Here is a 20495-nt window from a genome sequence, read left to right as displayed (position 1 = left end):
GTACAATTTTAATTTTTAACTGTGAAACCGGTGTTGTTGTAATATTACCCCATGTCCCAAATAGGACTTTCTTCCAAGTCAGTTTTAAATTCTCCATCTAAACACATACACTCAATACATATATTGTTATACATTAAAATACATTTCTAGCCAAAAGAAAGACAGTTGTTACAAAACCTACTAACAAACAATATATAAAATGAGCATCACAACACAGATGAAAAAAAAGTAACTTGCTTCTCAGTGCTTCCGTAATTGTGTTTTGTTCTGATATTCATAATTGGTTTCCATTAAAATGGTCTGATAACATTCAGTCATTTACTTACAATGATATAATTTATTTGGATGCAAACATTTCAGATACTGTTAAACCTAAATGTCCCTCGTGATTGTGATTTGTGATTATTTTGGGTAAATATCACATTCATATTTGTACGTGGAAAGGCATTTTTCCAACTAAAATACATGGTAAAAATAAATACAATGGTTAAAAATAAATAGTTTACCTGATTGTTTCTATTTTTAGTTGATTGTTTTATTTTATTTTATATTGTTTCCCTCTTGATTTCCAGAATAATGGTTCCTCTTTTGTTTATTGTTTGTGTCCGAATGTGTTGTGGCATCATTTCCACTGTTGTTGATTGAATACTATCCTGTATCTTTGTATATTAATTCCTTGTCTTGTTTTGTATATTGTTCTTGAACTAAATAAAGAAAAGATCTTCGGAGATGACCGAGCTGAACCACCGGGAGGCGACAGACACACAAGATGCAACACGAAGGGGACATTTTACCTGTTACACCGCTCAGCTATTTCTCATGTACTAACGTTTACTAACGGCTGGCTCGTGCTTCATTTGATATGAACTGCTTTTCTTTACTTATACTTTCAGTGCTGACGTTTGTGTTAAGTACATCATTAGCATTAGTGTTGGTCTACGATAACAGCAGTTAGCTCGCGTTGACGTTATTATGCATATTTACGTGTTGATATGAAAGAGGAGATATTATCAGAACTGGGCGGTTAACTGACAAGTAACGACGTTTGTACTTGAATCACTTGTGGGCCACTTGGAGAAATTCTCCTCTCCAGCTTTTTTATCTTCGTCTAAACCGTCGGTATACTCATGCTGGTAGTTGTAGTGTCGTCTGTTTGCCACCACATCTGTCCTAGTCGGACGTGATACACAATTTGACTACATTTCCCAGCCTGCCCCAAGCGGCCGCGCCTCCTCCCTCCACTCCCTCCGCCTTCCCTCCCACTCCACTGGGCCGCGAGGAAGTCGCAAGATGGCTGATGTCGCTTGGAAGTAATGTTCCCCTCTGCAACATGAAGCCGTGAGTGTGGAAGAAAGCGAGGGAGGCACCATCGGGCTTTTATTTTTATTTTATTTTAGTTACTTTTCTTTTATTTCGTCAAACATCCATCTCATTCCGCGTCGTGTCGGCCCCGGACTTGTCTTCGGGAGTTGACGCGTCAAATCACGCCGGGGACCCTGCCAGCAGCTAACGGCTAGCTTCACAGTTAGCAAATGTTAGTACAGCTAGCCAGCCAGCCAGGCACACCGCTTGTTAGTTTGTTTTAATTGATATTCTGACACCTGCGAGCCAACAAGCTGACGGTACAAGTGTGCTGCTATTTGCACTAGGTAGTGCAGAATAAATGTCTAATATTTTAGCTGTCAGATATAAAATAACGAATTTGCAAGCTGCTCGGTTTAACATCATGTCCGCGAACTGGCCATCCAGCCTGTAGGTTGCTAACTAATGCGCAGTATTGCATCTGTTTCATGTGCACAAACTAGCAGGATAATTATTTTATTGGCATTTTTCAATACCATCAACCACCTTGCTGCATTTCCGTTATTTGCTGCCAACTACATTTTTGAAGCTGGTTATGTTAAAGCCAAATTATGGGAGCAGGAAATGTGATCAACTTTTTCTGGTGGTAGGTAGCTACACTGGCCTTGCTGGCATCTCACCAAAAATCCACAGGGATGGACACTAAACTGAGCACCCACGACCAAAACTGAGAAATTGGCATTTCGATATCTTGGCATAAGTAACGATAGCGGACACACGTGTACATCAGTGCATGGTGACTCGTTTCACTAGTCTGGGTGACAGATAAGTTGTTTTGCAGGGTTAACTAAACTACAGTTAGTCACTACACCGGAGACCAGTTAGCTTGCCTAAAGTGCACAGCTAGCTACGGTCTCGCCCCACATCACATTACAAACACGGCGTACAGAACGTATTCAGAGCCCGCTCCCGGCCAGACACACCGGCTAAACAACACCGTCATGGGAGTGCAGGGTTTTCAAGAGTATTTAGAGAAGCGGTGTCCCGGGGCCGCTGTCCCGGTGGACCTCCTGAAGCTTGCCCGTACCGCGGCCCGCCAGCCCCCTCACCACCATCACCCACACCACCACCCACATCACCCTGGGCCCATGCCTCCCCCGCCCCCGCCTGCCAGGATCCTAATCGACGCTGACTCCGGCCTGCAGCGCCTCTACGGCGGCTACCAGACGGACTGGGTGTGCGGGGGTGAGTGGAACGCCATGCTGGGCTACCTGGCTGCCCTGTCACAGGCCTGCCTGTACCAGGGTGGCCTGGAGCTGGTCGTGGTTTTCAATGGCACACTGGGGAAGGAGCGCTGGCCCGAGTGGGCGCGGCGAGCTCAGGGCCAGCGACAGACGGCGCAGCTGATAGTCAACCACGTCGGCAGCAAGGCCACCCCGCCTCCCCGGGCATGGTTCCTGCCCCCGGCCTGCCTCAGCCACTGTGTCCGCCTTGCCATGTTTCGCTTCCGAGTGCGGGTGAGCAATGTTTGATCAAGGCTGTGTTAAGTTTTTTTTTTATTGTCATATGCTGTGCTGTTAATTTAACACTTGTCCTTTCTTGCTACACGCCCATTTAGCAGCTTACATCATCCAGCGCCGTTTTAACTCCTTCCAGTTGGGGAGCAAGTGCAACTACAAACCCTAACCATTGAAACGAGTCAGTCTGGAATGGTTTAATATTACACATAAATACACACCTAATCTGTTAAACGGGCTGTTTTGTATTTGCAGATTATAGATATATATGTGATGCCTTTACCTGCCTTGCTCTCATGGACACATTTGTGTTGGTCTACTGAGAGTATAAATGTATCCGGTGCATATATGAAGCAGCATCTACTGGATAAACCAGTCTGTGCATTAGAGCAACATGTATTGTGCAACATGACCTAGTCCAGCCTATATATTACATAACGTGAACTCAATGAACCTTTCATACATTGTTGAACAACTGCTGAGTGGATAGACTATTAATAGGCCCCCGTTGCCTGACAGTGGTACATTTGTAATGATTTATTTTGTGCATTTTAGTTAGCTGGTAATTGAGAATGTTAAAAAAAATTAAATGTTTTGTGCATCTGGCATATTAGCACAAGAGCACTTTGATATAAAATATAGTAGGTGAGTGTACTATATCGACCTTAAAAGATTAACTTAATAATGCGTTAAAGTAAATGTAACGATATGGTCAAGGCCTGCCATAAATGCATCAAAACAGCTGGTTCCCTTCTGTCAACTTTACCTAGCAGTCTATTCTTTGCTTGTAATTTACCTTCTCATCTGCTTGCATGCTAGTATTTCAGAAACACAATGTCATAGTGTTATCACGAGAGGATAGAGAACGGAATAATCCCACCCACATTACAGTAAAACACATTCTGATGGTCCTTGTGTGTGTACAGCATCATTACTCACCGTTCCCATGTGTACTTCCTTGTTTTTCCGACCTGCATTCTGAGAAACGGTCCTATTTCTGCATCTTCAATATTTTTCCTCTGCTTGAATTACACCTTTGCTAAAGTCATTACTGTTCCTCTCCATGCTGCTTTGGTGTCCTCAGCTTTACATGTGCTGCATGCACATCTAGTCTGTCTATTTCTAATTATTGATCATATATTATTCTGGTTATTAGTTTTTATTATTGGTGAGTGACACAAGAAATATTAGGCAATTTGAACAAGTCGTGAAACAGTTTCCTCATAATCAGCCTTTCCATCATCACTGCCCCATATTGCATTCATTTGAAGACAGATTTGATTACCAGCTCATTAAACTGATTTTTAATGAAGTAACTGAGTTTAATTATTTGGTTTTCACACTGATTAACACTGACGTTGTTTAACTAGATTAACATAACAAGCCTGGCATAATCGTGAAGCTCTCCTGCTTGCTCTCTCTGGCATAACCATGAACCTCACCCACCAATTGGGTTCTGCATGAGTGTGTTCTGAACAATTACGTTGCCCTAGGTCCATGTATCTGCATCAACACGAGTGATTCAGAACTGATTGGTGCAGCACACATTTTCCACAGATGTATTTTTTTCAAGGGCTGTGGAGCTGTAGTATTTTGTTAGTATACAAAGTGGCAGCACCACTGGCCGCCTGTGACCTCTATCCTCATCTTAAATTGAGTATATTGCGGTGACTGCTAGCATTGTAGCTGATCAGTTTCACAGATGCCATTTGCAAATCTTGATTCTGATAGAGATGCTGTTTCACGGTCTTTGTTCAATGATACAGAAACTACTATAGGTAGGGCTGCACGATATGAGGAGAGTATGTGATAACGTTGTTGAATATTGCGATAACGATTCTACTTGTGTAGTTTTTCACATGCAGTCTTGTAGAATTAAATAACATGAACAGTGATTTAAATATTGTGGTCGATCAAATGCCATTAAACCAAGTTATTCAGCTCGGGTACATAAAGTACTCTTTCACAACCATACTGAAGTGAAAGAGTTCTTTATATCTTTCCATAACAAAAACTAACTGAAATTAAATATATAAAATATAAAACTAAACGCAATACTAAACTTAAATCAGAATATAAAAAGTAACTGTTTCAAACTTCATTCAGAGTTATTTTTTGTGTGTGTGTGTTTTTTGACAGTAGTCTTGAGTTTGTCGACTCTGCATCCACAGGTTGTGCAGACTTTGGAGGACCACCACCAGGAAGTGCTGTCTCTCTATAGGGACTTTGGATTTTCTGGCCTGATTGCTCAGGATTCTGAGTTTGCCCTCTGCAACGTACCCGCCTACTTCTCGTCGCATGCGCTCAAACTGAGCTGGAACGGCAAGAACCTGACCACACACCAGTACCTGCTGCCTGAGGCCGCCAGGCAGCTCGGGCTGAAGACACAGCACCTGCCCTGCTTCGCTGCTCTGCTGGGTAAGGAGCAACACTCGCATACCTCAGCGTGCACACACAAATGCACACTATCAATCATGTGTCTCGCATTTCTCTCACTGAAGCACACTTGTGAGTTGTGTTTTTGGCACCCCTCGTATGTCGTCCTTGCCCATTGAAGCAGCAAACATTTGAAAGAGTTTGTGTCTCGCAGGAAATCATATTCTGCCTGATGAGGACCTGGCTGCCTTCCACTGGAGTCTGCTGGGACCAGAACACCCACTCGCTTCTCTCAAGGTACCGTACTATTTAAGTCCAAAGTCCTTTGTAATCCACAGCTTACTTTTAGAGAATATTAGCTTTAATAATCACGTAAGAGTAATTAGTCAAATAGTGACGTGAGCCCTGATTTACTTAAATTGTAAACAGAATATTATATCAGCGAAAGGCTTCCCTGATGTCTGATCTTCTCCCAGTTACTGTGTTGGTCTTTCATAAAAAGATCCTTTCAGTGGTTAAGGGGCATACTGCTTTCCCATCAATCGCAGGCTTTTATTGTGAAACACGTGCAGGAAGTGTTGATTTTTAAATGATTACATTGATAGAAATTCTTTAACTTAATGCAGACAGTCACCAGAATAAAACAACATAGTGATGTCTTTGTCTTCATCTTATTTCTCTTATTATTTCCCTACACGGCAACAGCAAACATGAAACCTGTGAAATGTATAAACTTTTATTTTCAAATGACGTATCTTGTTTTGTGGTCATGGTGTAATAATGGTGTTCTAACAGACTTGGATGTGGTGTTGTATGTAAAAGAATATTTGGAAACTAAAACTCTCACTATTGGGAACTGAACGATATTCTAAAAACATTTTAAGGATTCTGTTTAAAGTCTAATTTTAATGTTGGAATTAAAACATCTTTGGTTACATGTCCAAATATAGCACACACGGCGTCCGCACTGTTCATCTTTGTTGCTAGAAAAAGGCCAAACATCTATAAAAGACCATCAACCTGTAACCATTGGTTCAGCCTTTTTAAAAACCTGATAACGTTCAGTCCTGATTAATTGATCAGCCATCAAGAAGTAGTCATACATTGTTCTTTACTTCATCCATCCATCGTCTACCGCTTATCCGGGATCGGGTCGCGGGGGCAGCAGCTCTACTTTTATTAAATAAAATGATAATAGAGTTGAATAAGAGATAATGCCTCACAAAGTGTCCATTATCATGAATCAACACCTCAAAGGACGTGTGTTTGGCTTCATTTCATTCTCCTTGTGTTTTATTTTAAGCACTTTGTAACTGTGTTTGAAAGGGGCTATATAAATAGTTTATGATTTAGAGAAAGAAAAAAAACTACTCATTCATTTATATTTTCATGTGTTTTGCAATTACAATTTAAAGTTTTTCACAAGCCAGAACCCAGGTAACACCTGAGGGGTTAACTAATACCTGGCACAGTAATCACCATCCCTTAAGGTTCTTATGCAATGGAAACATTGTTCACCACTCCAGTAAATAGGATGAACCATAGACAGGACTTAAGTTAACGTTATGCTAGCAAGATTTAAAGTCCAATAACATTGTGTACGGTTGACAAACGGTAAATATGAAACAACAAGACTAGCTATTGAGCCATGTCATTGTCCCTAAATCAATATCAAATCAAATGATGCGCCATGTGCAGACTCTCGGCTGAAGTAGCGAGTTGTATAGCGAATGGGATGTGAGATGATGGCTTGCGTGATTTAAAGTCTCCGTTAGTCCAGAGGGGCAGTGTACTACTTAGTAGGTGTCCTTATCAGGAACTAAAGGACACCCTGCAATCAGGGTCGAGCATTCAGCCAGACCCTGGTTTACATATCTTCAATGCAGCCCTCTTACAGTTACTCCCCACCCAACCAGCTGTATGTGGATTAAAACCTTTGTACTGTTGCCGTCTCAGGTGCGAGCCCACCAGTTGGTGCTGCCGCCCTGTGAAGTGGTGATTAAGGCCGTCTCGGAGTACGTCTCCTCCATCAAAGACCTGGGAAACCTCGACGCCATCGCCAGAGATGTCTTCAAACAGTCACAGGTGGGTCGCGTTTAATTTAAATGGATTTACATAATCCATCTCTGACTGTACATTCCAGACTGTAACTGGTGGTTAAATAAGTCATGAATGTTGACCCTGAGTCAGCGTCTGCGCTTCCTCACACATCAGTGTTAAAACATAGAACTGCACCAGAGTTTATATAAATGTGCGTAACAGGATTGTGCAGTTTCAGTTCATCAGAATAAGCTTCTGCAAGGTGCAGTTTGACGTGTATGTCTAATAAACAAATAGATAAAAGTGTACATTTGGTCTAGAGTCATGTTAAGTATCTTTGTGATTGAGTAAATAGGGTTCGAGTTTAATAACATTTGATCAAATCCACATATTTATCTATATCAGAGCTATATTTATGGCTGAGCTAAAATTGCAGTAACTGTAATTGCTAAAATGTAACTTTGTGAAACAATTAGTTAATTAATCTATTAGTTGATCAGCAGTTTTGATAGTTGTGAGTCACAAATGCAGCTTCCAGCGTCTCAAATTTGACGCATTTTTTCTGTCATATATTTAGAGTAAAAAGCATTATGTATACGGACTCGAACCTCCCTGAGATGTTGCCTCGAGTATTCTTTTATAACATTTTTTTATTGAGTGAAGTATGCCTACACTTTGAAATATTTGAGGCGCACTGCGTTGTTCACCGAGTCCTGTAAACAACTGAAGCGCTGAGTTAAAGCAGTACGTCCTTATATTCCATTATTTGTTGCAGAAGACAGATTTCTTACACTTGGAGCTTCAGGAAGTAGTCTGGTGATACTCTACTACTAACAAGTGTTCTGTATCGCCAAATTCTGATGTATCTTCTTCCTCTGTGCCATAGGGCTCCATTGTTGATCAGAAACTATTTAAAAACACAGGAATGAGACACACTGTGACACACACACACACACACACACACACACACACACACACACGCACACACACTGTGGTTTATTTTGAGTCTATCCCACATTGTCCTGCTGCCCCAAATACTCACTAGAGCACCACATGTAGATTAATCCGACGCTGAAAATAGTCCCCAACAAATGCATCATTTACTCCTGATTTTAAGTAATGTTTAATTAATAGTAAATAGAAATTCTTTATTTAAAAAAAAAAAAAGGGTAAGTATGTATTTGACCCGTTTTTTAATTTTTGTAAACAGTATGTTTGTGCTGAGCGCTGAGCGACTAACACATTGTTAATTTAGGGATTATGTTTGCATGGGATTTGTTGACTTTCACATTCATAATTTTAGCACGATATGCCGTCAACATAATGCTTTGTTTCCTCTCTTTCCAGTCTCGTATGGAGGACAAGGTGGAACGATTCAAGAAAGCTGTGGATTATTTCTCAGCTGCCTCCAAACCTCGCTCGCCCAACATGGGGCCCGCCTCTTTCATCTGTGAGTAGTAGAGACGTTTAGATAACAGCATTAACAGTTAATAATAATGAACCATTACGCAATCATTTTCTAAATGTGTATTTATGACAAGAAAATGTTAATTTACATCCCTGATGTTTTCTGCTCAGTACCTGGGTTTGGATTTGGGGGACCGCCCGGCCACATGGGACCGATGCAGCCTGGAAAGATTCAGGTAGATTGCTTATTTCGGTATTCCTATGTTCCTCTTTGATGTGTGTGTCATTTGTTCTCTGCCAACTGCATGACTGTACGTGTAGCAGAATTGATTACGTTTTTTGTTCTTTGAAACCTCTTTGTGTGAGGAGGAGGGTGCAGTCATCCTCCCACCGGCTTCCATTAGGTGCTTCTGGTTCGATCGGAAATAAAATTAGACTGTGTTGCCATTTTAGTGTCAGAATGTTCTGAAGATACGTGACCTGTAAAGAAAGAGTCCAATATTTACTCTGGGGACTATAGGGCCAAAGAATGGTTCATAATCTGTGCTCACGTTCAGTGACATGGTGACCAAATAAAGCACAGAAACTCTGATTACAACACGCACAAAGGGAGAGCCACTTAGTTGCTGCTATATTAATGCTCTGGATATCGTATTGATAACCTTTTGAAGAAAGTTAAGTTAAGAAAAAAGACTTAAAATCTTATGAATCACTTTATTCCTTTTTATAGGATTTCTGTTTTTAGGGTAACGTCATAAAATATGACGACAGACTCGAAGCTTCATTCTGAAACCTGTATTAAAAAACTGTATTAAAAAACAAACGTTCAGTACAGCCCTAGTATTAGTTCACGTCCCCCCCCCCCCTGCTCTTCTTCCTTTTTTTCAATGCATATTAATTTCTCTCCTCTCCCTCCACAGTTCCCTCCTCCGCAGGTTCCAGGGTTAAAGCCACCCTATCAAAATGCTCCATACGGACCTGGCTCCAACCCTCTGTTCCAGAACCCGCCGCCACCGCCCCAAGACTGCAACGATTCGCTGACGGGCAAGATGGGCTTCACTGATTGGTCGGCTCCATATGATTCCACTCAGGGGGGAAACCGAGTACCCAATCATCACACCGCCCCTCAGTCCGTTCCCTCTCCGTCTCCTTCATCGTCATCAGACGGAGATGAACACAACGACAGCAACGCAAAGTAAGACACCGAGACGGTGAATCGATAAAGAAAAGAATCGTTAGTGTCGGCTCTTGTGTTGCCTTATTAAGAGCACTATGATAATGTTGTAACAGAGGTTCTTCTTACTTGAGATGTTCTATAGATTAGGAAATTAGTGGACCTGTGAGAAGCGGGGTGATATATCCCCAAAGCCAGTTTCATTTCAGATGAGCCCTTCCCAGAATGCAGTGCATCCATTGCAGCTCTATATCACATACACTTGTTGACTGTCTGACTTTTTGTCAACAAGTTTACGTTGTGAAGTAGCCCGGGTACAATTTAGAGCTACGCAGGAGGAGGAGGATGGAGCAGCAGGGTTAATATGAACTGCTGGTAACATAAACATCTTTTAATCGCTGTGGGTATAAAGGAATTCTGTAAACTTTATATTTTGCAATTGCATTTATAGTTACACTTTTAGATGTGTTGAATGCCAGGCCAGGATGACCAAACACTCCCATAAACCCTTTCTCGCAGCCATTTGACGGAGAAGCCCTCTCGGTGGGAGGATCCTGCTGGAAGGGGGGGCTCTGCCACTGGAGACGTTTCCCAGGGCAACGGGAGCGTGTCACACATTCCGTCACTGTTGTCTATGGCGACGCGGAGTCACATGGACATAACCACACCCCCTCTGCCTCAGGTGTGTGTCCATCAGAGATTAACAACACTGATTTCAACCAGATAACAAAGTTGCAGTTTGTCACCATGGTTCCCGTTTTCTCTTTCAGGTGAGTGCTGAGGTTCTTCGTGTAGCCGAGCACAGACACCGAAGAGGACTGATGTACCCCCAGATTTACCACATATTGACCAAGGTAACCGGTTTTCTTCCCTTCGAGGTCATACATGTTTTATTTGTGTTTGCATTTGTCTCTGCAAGCGTGTATTCTGTCTTTGCAAGGTCCCAATGTCTATTTATTATAACAGGTTTTATTCAACCTCGTCAAATCAGATGAAATTTTATTTACATAGCCCAATATCACAAATTACAAATTTGTCTCAGGGCGCTTTACAATCTGTCCTGAAAAAAATATGATGTGAACGGATATTAAAAAACCATCCAGGACGATGTCTAGCAGCTTCCAGGTGTTTCCAACAATAATATATCAGCGCCTTGCTGTAATCTCTATCCTTACTTCTCTCTCTACCCACCGCACCCCTCAGGGAGAGATGAAGATGCCAGTGTGTATAGAGGATGAGTGTAACTCTGAGCTGCCTCCTGCCTCTCTGCTGTTCCGTGCTGCCAGACAGTATGCCTACGGCGTCCTCTTCAGTCTGGCTGAAACACACCGCCGCCTGGAGAGGCTCGCTCTCCGCAAAAGGACTCCCCTGGAAGGTAGGCCCTGGGACTGAGTATAGGGAGGACAGATTGTTGGTTTTTTTAGAGTATAAGGTCTGTACTTAATGTATCCTCACATTTATTCTTAGATTTCTTTCTTGGAATCCAGACAAAGGTTTTCACAGATCTATAAGATCATTTTTCTTTCCTTTGGTGGAGGGGGCCACTTAACTTCAAGATAGGCGCAGTGTTTCCCTTACATGAGGAATTATTGATCCCATTTATACTCTTTTTATAAGACGTTAATAGATATCGAGAAATACATTTGACAATTCAATTCGGAATAATATCCCTCAATCTCGTGTTGTTCAAGTATCGTGTTTGTGAGTGTTGTGCTGTTGTTTCCATGAGTGCTTATCTTTTCAAAGACGGCGTATTATTCGCTCTAGTAGACGAGACGTACTTCCAGGAACAATACAATGTCTGTCAAAAAAAGCCTACGCTGCCTCTGGACCAACGAAGAAGCACAGTTGTCTTCCTCACGCATTTAAGACAGTTGATCAACGGCAACTTTTCTCTAACATTGGGCCTCAGAGCGCCGTCTAGTGGGCCACGGAGGTACTGCCAAGAAGGTTGTATTAAATAAAAAAGGTTCTTGGGTTAGGGTTATACAAAACTAAATGTGCTCAAGAATTCACATAAACTAAAACATTATTTCAATGACCAGTAACGTTTAGTGTCACCATGCAAACACAACGCATCATCAGGGAGAGACACACGTGTCAGCTGGCGAACCTTCCCTCGGATGCAGTGACACAAAATAAATTGTGTGTTTTAAAAAAAAACAAAAGTGATGTGTGGCCCTACGCCAGTAAAAGCTCCAAAGAGTGTGGTGAGGAAATATGACCTGAATACATTACAGTTTGATTCATAATGTCAGGCAGTGATGCTGAGCGGAAACCATTGGGTTGAATGTGGTGACATCGTGTCGAATGAGGCACTAAAACCATCGAAGCTACAGAGACGTTTAAACACAAGTCACCCAGGACGTGTTTGGAATATTTATTTTGGTCATTACAGCGGATTTATGTGACATAACGCATATTTACAGCCCAGTTTATTTGTTCTCCTTTTGTAATGTTATTCTTTTGTGCTCATTTCTTTGAGAAAGTGGAAATGATGTAATAATCTGAAGCGGGCCTTCGTTTTCAACAGATTAAGAACCTCTAATCGAGGGGAAACACTTATGTCTGATTTAGTTTTTTCATGTTCTGATTTTAATCAGATGCAAGCTAGTTCATGATCGGTTTTTGCCGCCTATTTTAGATGAACCTTTGTTTACTTTGGGGTTGTTGTGGAGCCACTGGCTTAACGTCTACCTGGGATCTTACACACGTCTGTTTCACTGGGGTACCTGCATCTGTAGATGCTTGAAGAAGGTTGTTGACCAAAAGCTTGCATCAATAAGTTATAGAGCTGCCCCTAGAAGCCAATGACTGGAGTCAAACGGAGTCTCGTCTCAGAATGAACTCGCCACAAACCTGAAAGTGAAAGAGCCGCTTTTATGATGATTTTAAATCATATTTGTAGGCGAGGCGTATTGAACATATAAATCACTAATGTCGAGTGTGGATCAAAACAGAAATATCTATAATTTAAGAGAAAGCATGAACTACAAGCACATGGCAAATTGAAATACAGAAGACATCCTCAACCCGTCGGAGTCGATGCATCGATCGGAAGTGTCCACCCCTGATTCTGGGACAGCCATAATAAATTAAGATTGGAGCGTGTGCATGCTGGGTGATTTAATATACAGCGTCTTGTCAACAAGCCTTTATGTGGTACGTGCATCATTTTTCCATTCCCTGCACCACAAATCATGCTTATTGATTGTCGCTTCTGTCTAAATCTTTTATTTCTTTTGTTCCCTTTGCTAATGAGAAGTGGACTTGTACTGGTTATATATCTGCGGACATGTCAGACGGCTGGTTAAGAAAAGTTTGAAGCTTGAGGCTTTTTCCCAGAGGAGGACGTTTTGACTTGCCAAACACGGTGTTAATAATATCATTAATGGTGGCTGCTTTTCTTTCAGGCGTACCAGTTGCAGGGCCCTGCTATGGTGCACGCTGGCCGACTGATTTATCTAAATGTGATGGCGTCACACTGCCTCCTCACCTGCCCTCTCACAGTTGGCAGCTCTGGAGGAGTGTGTTAGTGACATGAATAGTATCAACCACGTTACAGGCACAATGTATAGAGTCGTACAGAGATAATCCCTGTCAGTCATCATGAGCTTACTAGTGTGTCTGTGTCTGCAGAGACCCTGCAGCCCTGTGTTTCTTTTTCATTTTGCGATGTTCCGGACGTTCCTCAGCATCAACCTCCATTAATACGTACACCCAAGAGGAAGCTACAAAAATGGCGAACACAGTGCCGAAAAAACCCGCAAATATTGTGGTGAAACACGAAGCTGACAGCTCGCTCCAAAGGGTGACTCTGGGGATAGGTTTCGCCTGCTGGCGAACACCGTAACCCTCGTTTGGCCGGGAACGGGGGGGGGGCCAACTTCGAATGTTGTGTTTACAAGCCAACAAATCTACTCATGTGCCTTTTTTTAATAGACCAGCCTGCTCCAAAGCTCGGCATAACACACGTCTCTCTCCTCTGCGTTACAGTTCCTCCAGTGATTGTCAAAGAGTGGAGCAGCGGTAAAGCCAAGTCGGCCCTGACTCCGGAGCTGGTCCCGGCCCTGTGTTTCCGGGAGTGGACCTGCCCCAACCTGCGGAGGCTGTGGTTGGGTCGTGCCAGTGAGGACCGCTCCAGGAGAACCAGGGCCTTCCTGGCCTGCCTACGCTCTGACTGTCCAGCCCTCCTCAACCCAGCACAGGTCCCACAGCATCTGCTGCTCATGTGCTGCGTGCTCAGGTGTGACATTGCTCCAATCCTTAACACATTTTGAGTTGTCATAGTAATCTGGGTATGGCACAGGTGTTACTAATAACATTAACGATGGCTCCATTCTATTAAATGTCACCGAGTCAGCATGCACAATACCAGGACCCTGAAACATAAGCGGCTGAATTGCATGAAGCCATTTACACCTGTGATTCTCCTCCTGTGACATGTCAAAATGTCTTCTGTGAAAAAGACCTATTAGTGGATTGAATGTAATTCACAATATGAGTTTTCTTGCAGTACACTGTGTATCTTCGCTGCAGATATTTTAATCCAAAGGCTCGGCCTTCTTATTATGAGTAATGTTGACATATTTAATATTGCTCTGATCATAACAGCATTTGGACTGTAATATTAAAAAAAATCACATCATGGTGCACAATTCTCATTCCTGTATATGAGTGTAATGTTTCTACCTTGTGTAGAGTGATTATCCTGTCAGTAACTTGTAGACATCAGTAGCTCTGTGTTCCTGCTGTAAAGTGAGCGTTGCTTTCCTTCTCTCAGGTATATGATGCAGTGGCCTGGGGGAAGGATCCTCCAGAGACATGAGCTAGATGCCTTTCTGGCTCAGGCTGTTTCCAGCCAGCTCTACGAACCCGATCAGCTACAGGAGCTCAAGGTGAGACTCCAGTCCTCGCCATTGATGAGGGTTTTTCTACACAACACAATATAGTTTTGCATCTTCAGGGTGCTTTCACACCAAACCCTGGAGCTTTTCCCTGGTTGGTTTGTTTGGGCTGAGACCGCATGAAATGAATAATAAACATTTTCCCTCTTACCTGAAATGTGTTGGAGATATCGGCCTTCTCTCGTGTATGATGGAGCTAGATGGCATTAAGCTTGTGGTGCTCAACTCGCAAACAAAATGCATATGAAAACCTCAACAGCAAAGTGTCTTTCCAGAAATCGTGACACTGAAATATACTGCACTGCTCATAAGACTAAGTGATGGTGTTGCAGCGACGCACAGACTCATGGCTCGCATCTCTTCTGCTCTCACCATGTTACACTACTGTGTTTGCTGTTAGGTGGAGAAGGTGGATGCCCGCGGCGTGCAGCTGGCTTCTCTCTTCATGGCCGGCGTTGACACGGCGCTGTTCATCAACGATGTGTGCGGCCAGCCGTTGCCATGGGAACACTGCTGCCCCTGGGGTTTCTTTGACGGCAAACTGTTTCAGAGCAAACTGTCCCGGGCCGCTCGCGACCGGGCCGCCCTGCTGGACATGTGTGAGGGGCAGGTATGTACACATGTAGCCCTGGGGCAGGAATGAACAGAGGATACGATGGATGTGTGTCTGAGTGAGTTAAAAATGAATTACATTTAGTTCATAAAGCAGTTTAGTGCTTTGGTTTAAGGGCCTCTAGACAAGTTGCTGCAGTAAGTGGGACGTACCGATCCCAGTCCTTTTCAATATTGGGTATCTGCCGGTTCCCAGTCCGATCTGATATGTTGAATAAATATGTATCTTACACATTGAAGCTGTAGCTTTCTAAATGTATCCCACCGTACTGCTTCATATATGACATGAATTAAAGTTTAACTGGGAGAATGAGACTCCCAATCAATATCAGCAACAAGTCCCTCACTAGCTTAATGTTTTTACAGTTTGCTTTGTAAATATGCAGACTGATATATTCCTCTGCTAGCTGTTTCAATCGGGAACTTAAAGATCACTCTTTAGCGTCCCGGCGTTCGGCCGTGTGGTGGTTCAATAACTCTGTCGCTCAAAGACTCAGTCGCAGTTGTCTCACTGCAGGAGGAGCTGGTGTCCAAGGTGGAGAAGATGCGTCAGGCAATCCTCGAGGGCATCAACCTGTCCCGCCCTCCTCCTCCTCCCCCCTCCTCTTCCACCTCCTGCCTTCCTCCCGCCCACCATGGTGCCCCCTTTCTACCCCATGCCTCACCTTTACCCACCTCGCCCTATGGGCATGCCTCATCATCATCACCCGCATCATCCACATCACCCCGCCCAGCACAGACCAAGAGCCTTCCCAGGTACAGATACTTTCTTTTTACCTGGCCGTTGATCTTTTAACGGATGTAGACATTCGCTTCATTCTGTCCTGACTTTCATACTACACAGTTCTAAGCAGCCTTTCAGTGCATATTGTGTTCACACTGGAGAAGTAAGAAAATAAACAAGCGTGCTGTTCCGCAATGCATAAAGGAAAAGGATGAGCTGTTGACAGCTAGAAATACTTCAAACTGATTGTAGATGGCGATAAAAGGGCTCCAGGAACACTCAGAAAACAAATCAGTCTGTTTGATTGTCAGTCACTGTAAACTCAGCTTTGATTGCCTCGGCACAGGAAGGCAAATCAAGTTTCTTTATATTGTTGTCATCACTTTGGTACCACCGACTGTAGAAGAATGTTGAAGAATTTGCCCGTTTGGAAGATTTCAATATTGCAGGGCCAGTTATTCAGATTGAGGAATACATTTGGTACAGATGGTTCCAGATAGAAATGAATACTGCGGCACAAGTATTGGATCATTTATCCTGATTTCTTATATACTAACTGCAAAAAAACACCCTATAAAGAATACAATATCGTACGTGTTGTATACAGTTGGTATGTCATAGTTTCTTATTTGAGACTTTACAATAAGATGAATCTTTTCCCCTCCCCAGGCCTTCAGTCCATCCCCCCTCAGGGAGGGAAACTGGAGATAGCTGGTATGGTCGTTGGCCAGTGGGCTGGGAACAAACCAATACGTGGGAGAGGGGGGTTCAACATGCAGGTGGTGTCAGTGGGAGCAGGGAGAGGGTGAGTAAGATGTTGATATTTCAATCAATACAGCTGAGAATTAAGTTATTGTTTGTGTAGTTTCCTGTGCAGCCACAAGCATGAAACCACCAGCTTTGCAATGTTGTCAACACATTATGCTGTAATTATGACCCTGGTTTAGAAGTCCACACTCAAGAAATGTTTCCTCAATGACAAACAGGCTGTCGTTAATTACTGACGAAGGCAAAGAAAATGTTTCCTCTCGGTCAGTGGCAGAGCAGAATTTGTTGCAATTACTCGATTATGAGTCACTTTAAACTCACGAGGCTTTTGCACTGAATTATTATGAATCTGTCATTCAGTTGTTGATCATCAGGGTTGAAATTGAAGTGAACTGATCATACAGATTTACTTTGCTATTAATTCTGTCTGAATCGCTGGTGTAATTGAGCCCTTTTATACTCGTGTTCCACATCTGAGCTGAGTCTTTGTTTCTTTATCGCAGGAGAGGTAAAGAGATTCCATCTAAAGTAAGGGCGGTGAAAAAGGACACCTACCAACAGAACACAGGTATGACACGAGTACACTTACACAACGCTCTTCAAAGGGATAGTTCACATTTCTAGAAGTGTGGTTGCATGATGTATTTATGGGAGTACAGGAGCAAAGCAATGTGCTGCTGTGAAACGGGCAAGGCAGCAAAACGTATTATTTCTCCCGCTTCTCCACCAGACAGCCCTTTTTGAGTCGTGACTGAAGCCGTTATCTATTGTCTCTTTAAAGTCACCAGACTCCTTTCGCTAAAAAGTCATTGTACCTCGCAGAACACAGGAGTTGCTGCTCCGCCGCAGCCTCGACTGGATAGAGGGTTTTTGTTATTGTGTGACTTTGGTGTTTTAAAGGGTACGTTTGGATTCACTAAAGTCACACAATAACACAAACGAACTGATCGAGGCAGCGGTAGAGCAGCAACTTTTGTGTTCTGCGAGGTAAAATGATTGTTTTTGTCAATGGAGTCTGGTGGCTTTGAAGAGAGCAGAGATAACCGCTTCAGTTCCCTGAAAGAGCTGTCCGACAGCAAGATAAAGGGATGAAAAATACTTAAATACTTAAACTTACTTACACTTTTAGGAGGCTAAAATTACAGCAGTACATTGCTCAGCTTCCATGCCCATACTCCTGTCTGCTTTGGGGTGTGCCGGCCGCCCTGATACAGACCCACTTCAAACAATCCAAACCTTCCCTTTAATCTAGTTGCACACTTTCCTACATGAATAGTGATCACATCTATGAATCCCCTCTTGGTCACGTTCCTACTTCCAGTCTTTCCTCCTGCTGTTCTGTTAAACTCTGTCCAACTGTCCTCCTCCAGACGTCGCCACCCCCCCCATCCAGCAGCCCCCCAAAGCCCTCAGAGGAGGCGGCCACAACGCCAGAGGTTGCGACTCAGCAGCTGAACGGCAGCTCAGCAACCTCCGCCATCGGCCAGCCCTTGGAGCTGGCCCCCCTGGCCCAGCCAATCCCGTGTGCCTTAGCCAGCAGAGACAACCAATCAGATGGGGTGGAAGTGGAGGCCCCCTGTTGCCTTGACGACTGCCCGTCAGACGGACCGCTACAGAAGGAGGAGTGACGGCGTCCTCTCCGGGATGCACTGCTCTGAGAGAGTTCTCTGTGTTTGACTGCCTTCCCCTGTTTTTTGTAGCCCCGCCTGCCAGCTGTGCACATTATCACAGGGCGCAGCAGGCGCAGCGAGGCTCCTCCTCGTCCTCCCCGCTGCGCCCTGTGATGCGCTGAAGCAGTTAGCTGTTACTTCCTTTTTAGTTTTCTCATATGGTTTTACATTGTTTTACGAAGAGAGGTTTTTCTCCATGAGTCTGTAAGCGCCCCACCCCTCAAAAATCCTAAATAACTCCCTCCCGCACTCAGAGTAAAATAAGCCTCAGCCCCCCCTACCCCCCCCATTACGACCCACCACTTAAACAAGCCCCCCCCCCCCCCCCCCCCCCCCTTTAAGTATGGGTATCTGTACAGTTTGTGTTTTTAATGGTCCCATTGTTTGAATCTCTGCACACAGATGTTAAGCGTGCGGTTACGGTGACAGATTGGATGTGGTTTCCATGGTTACAGCATCTAGACCTGGTCGGTGGTTGTTTGTTGATGTGGTTTGTTACCATAGCCGTCTCGTGTGAGGTTTGTCTTGCATGAATTCAGAAAGATATGCGAGTAAGATTTTAACAAAGTGATGTACCATTATTTTGTGCAGTGACCCTTCCCCCCCCCCCCCCCCCCCCCCCCCCCGTATTCACAATGTTAGTATACTTACTAGCAGAGGACCCTTTTATTGGTTGATTGGTTGTCTATCACAGGAGCACTTCTGAACCACCATGGTATTAGCGTGCTATCTTACTTTGACCCATGTAGCATAGTCTAGTGCTTAGCTGTGCTTAGAGCCCCCATGAATTTATGCACCTTAAGCCCTAAAGTATGCAAGATATTACCCCGCTCCTCCAAAACAAAGTTTATTATAATATTATCTTCCCACCTTGTCCCGTTCTCCCAAAGCTTTGATTGTATTACCCCAACAAAAGCACTTAATGTTGTATTTAAATATAATAAATTTGAAAAAGCCCCTATACAGGTGAATTGACAGTCTGAGAGGGGTGTCCCCTGCGCCTAAGTAATCATTATGACATGTAGAACTACGTTTAAAGGTAGATATCTATTTGAGAGACGTCAGAATGTGAACAGAGTGGTTTCTGACAACGAAGCACTTTGTTTAAAAAAAAAAAAAGAAATGCTAAACCACACTGGACAGTCTTCTACCCGGTGATAGAGAAATGATAAAACTCCGAAGCACCTTCTGGAGTTTAAGGCCAAAAAGAAAAGAATAATGCTGCCAGACAAAAGATGGAAACGAACGACGAGGATCTGGGTAACTGCTGCCAGGCAGAGTTCCCTTCAGACTCGCACGTTCAGTCATGAACTTTGCAATTAAGCTGAAAGGACTCTTGATATTCCACGTCGAGTAATCCTGGGAATCTTTTCAGATTTCTAAAAAAAGTTATTTCCAAAGTGTATTTTAAAGAAAGGTTAGCCGACTGAGGCAGCCAGTGATATAAAAGGGGTGTGGCGAGTGACAAAGCCTCAAAGAGACCCCCCCCATCCACCCTTTGGTGGTGATTGAGCAATGGTTGTCATGACGATAGCCCAACACCATGAGCTGTTGCCCCAGCCGCAGCGCTCTGGTGTGTCACTTTAGACCAGCAGGAAGCACTTCCCTGCCCTGAAGCACCGCCGCCGAACTCGGCGCAGGCTTTACGGGTCGGATCACATGACAGGAGAGAGGGAGGCCTCATGGCGGACCCGAGTGTGCCGCTCACAATCTGAGACTTCTAAGATAATTGTTTTATTAGAGCACTTATGTTTGTAGAGAATGAGATGTGTCCCCCATAGTAGGTTTCATCTGACTACAGAAATACAACGTACCAATAGTCGGTAGCACAACTGCAACATGTAGACGCAGTAGACCGACAGTCACTGCCTGAGAGATGCTGGCCATGAACATTGTAATCTCTATAAACTTACTAAGAGGTAGAAATGAGCTCACTATGTTTAAAAAAAAAGGCAAGTCAACAAAGAAGCACCTTATTTTCTTACTATGTTGATGACT

The 20495-nt window shown here is 43.5% G+C and overlaps 1 protein-coding gene across 1 annotated transcript; it reads left to right on the top strand.

The window, feature by feature from the left end:
- The first annotated feature begins 1277 nt into the window (after nt 1-1277).
- Nucleotides 1278-18816, top strand: fam120c (family with sequence similarity 120 member C). Its single transcript, XM_029435041.1, is given in 19 exon segments — nt 1278-2819; nt 4991-5237; nt 5410-5492; nt 7152-7280; nt 8583-8685; nt 8814-8878; nt 9563-9837; nt 10336-10498; nt 10587-10670; nt 11020-11191; nt 13813-14062; nt 14600-14714; nt 15124-15333; nt 15853-15930; nt 15932-16091; nt 16729-16864; nt 17331-17373; nt 17375-17395; nt 18198-18816. Coding segments are annotated over 19 exon segments (3108 nt in total). The 5' UTR covers nt 1278-2303; the 3' UTR covers nt 18456-18816.
- Nucleotides 18817-20495: the final 1679 nt, after the last annotated feature.

The sequence above is a fragment of the Cottoperca gobio genome, chromosome 7 (genome assembly GCF_900634415.1).
Source record: "Cottoperca gobio chromosome 7, fCotGob3.1, whole genome shotgun sequence".
Taxonomy (NCBI): Eukaryota; Metazoa; Chordata; class Actinopteri; order Perciformes; family Bovichtidae; genus Cottoperca; species Cottoperca gobio.
Note: the sequence above shows the minus strand (reverse complement) of the source record. Positions and strands in the feature narration are given on the sequence as shown.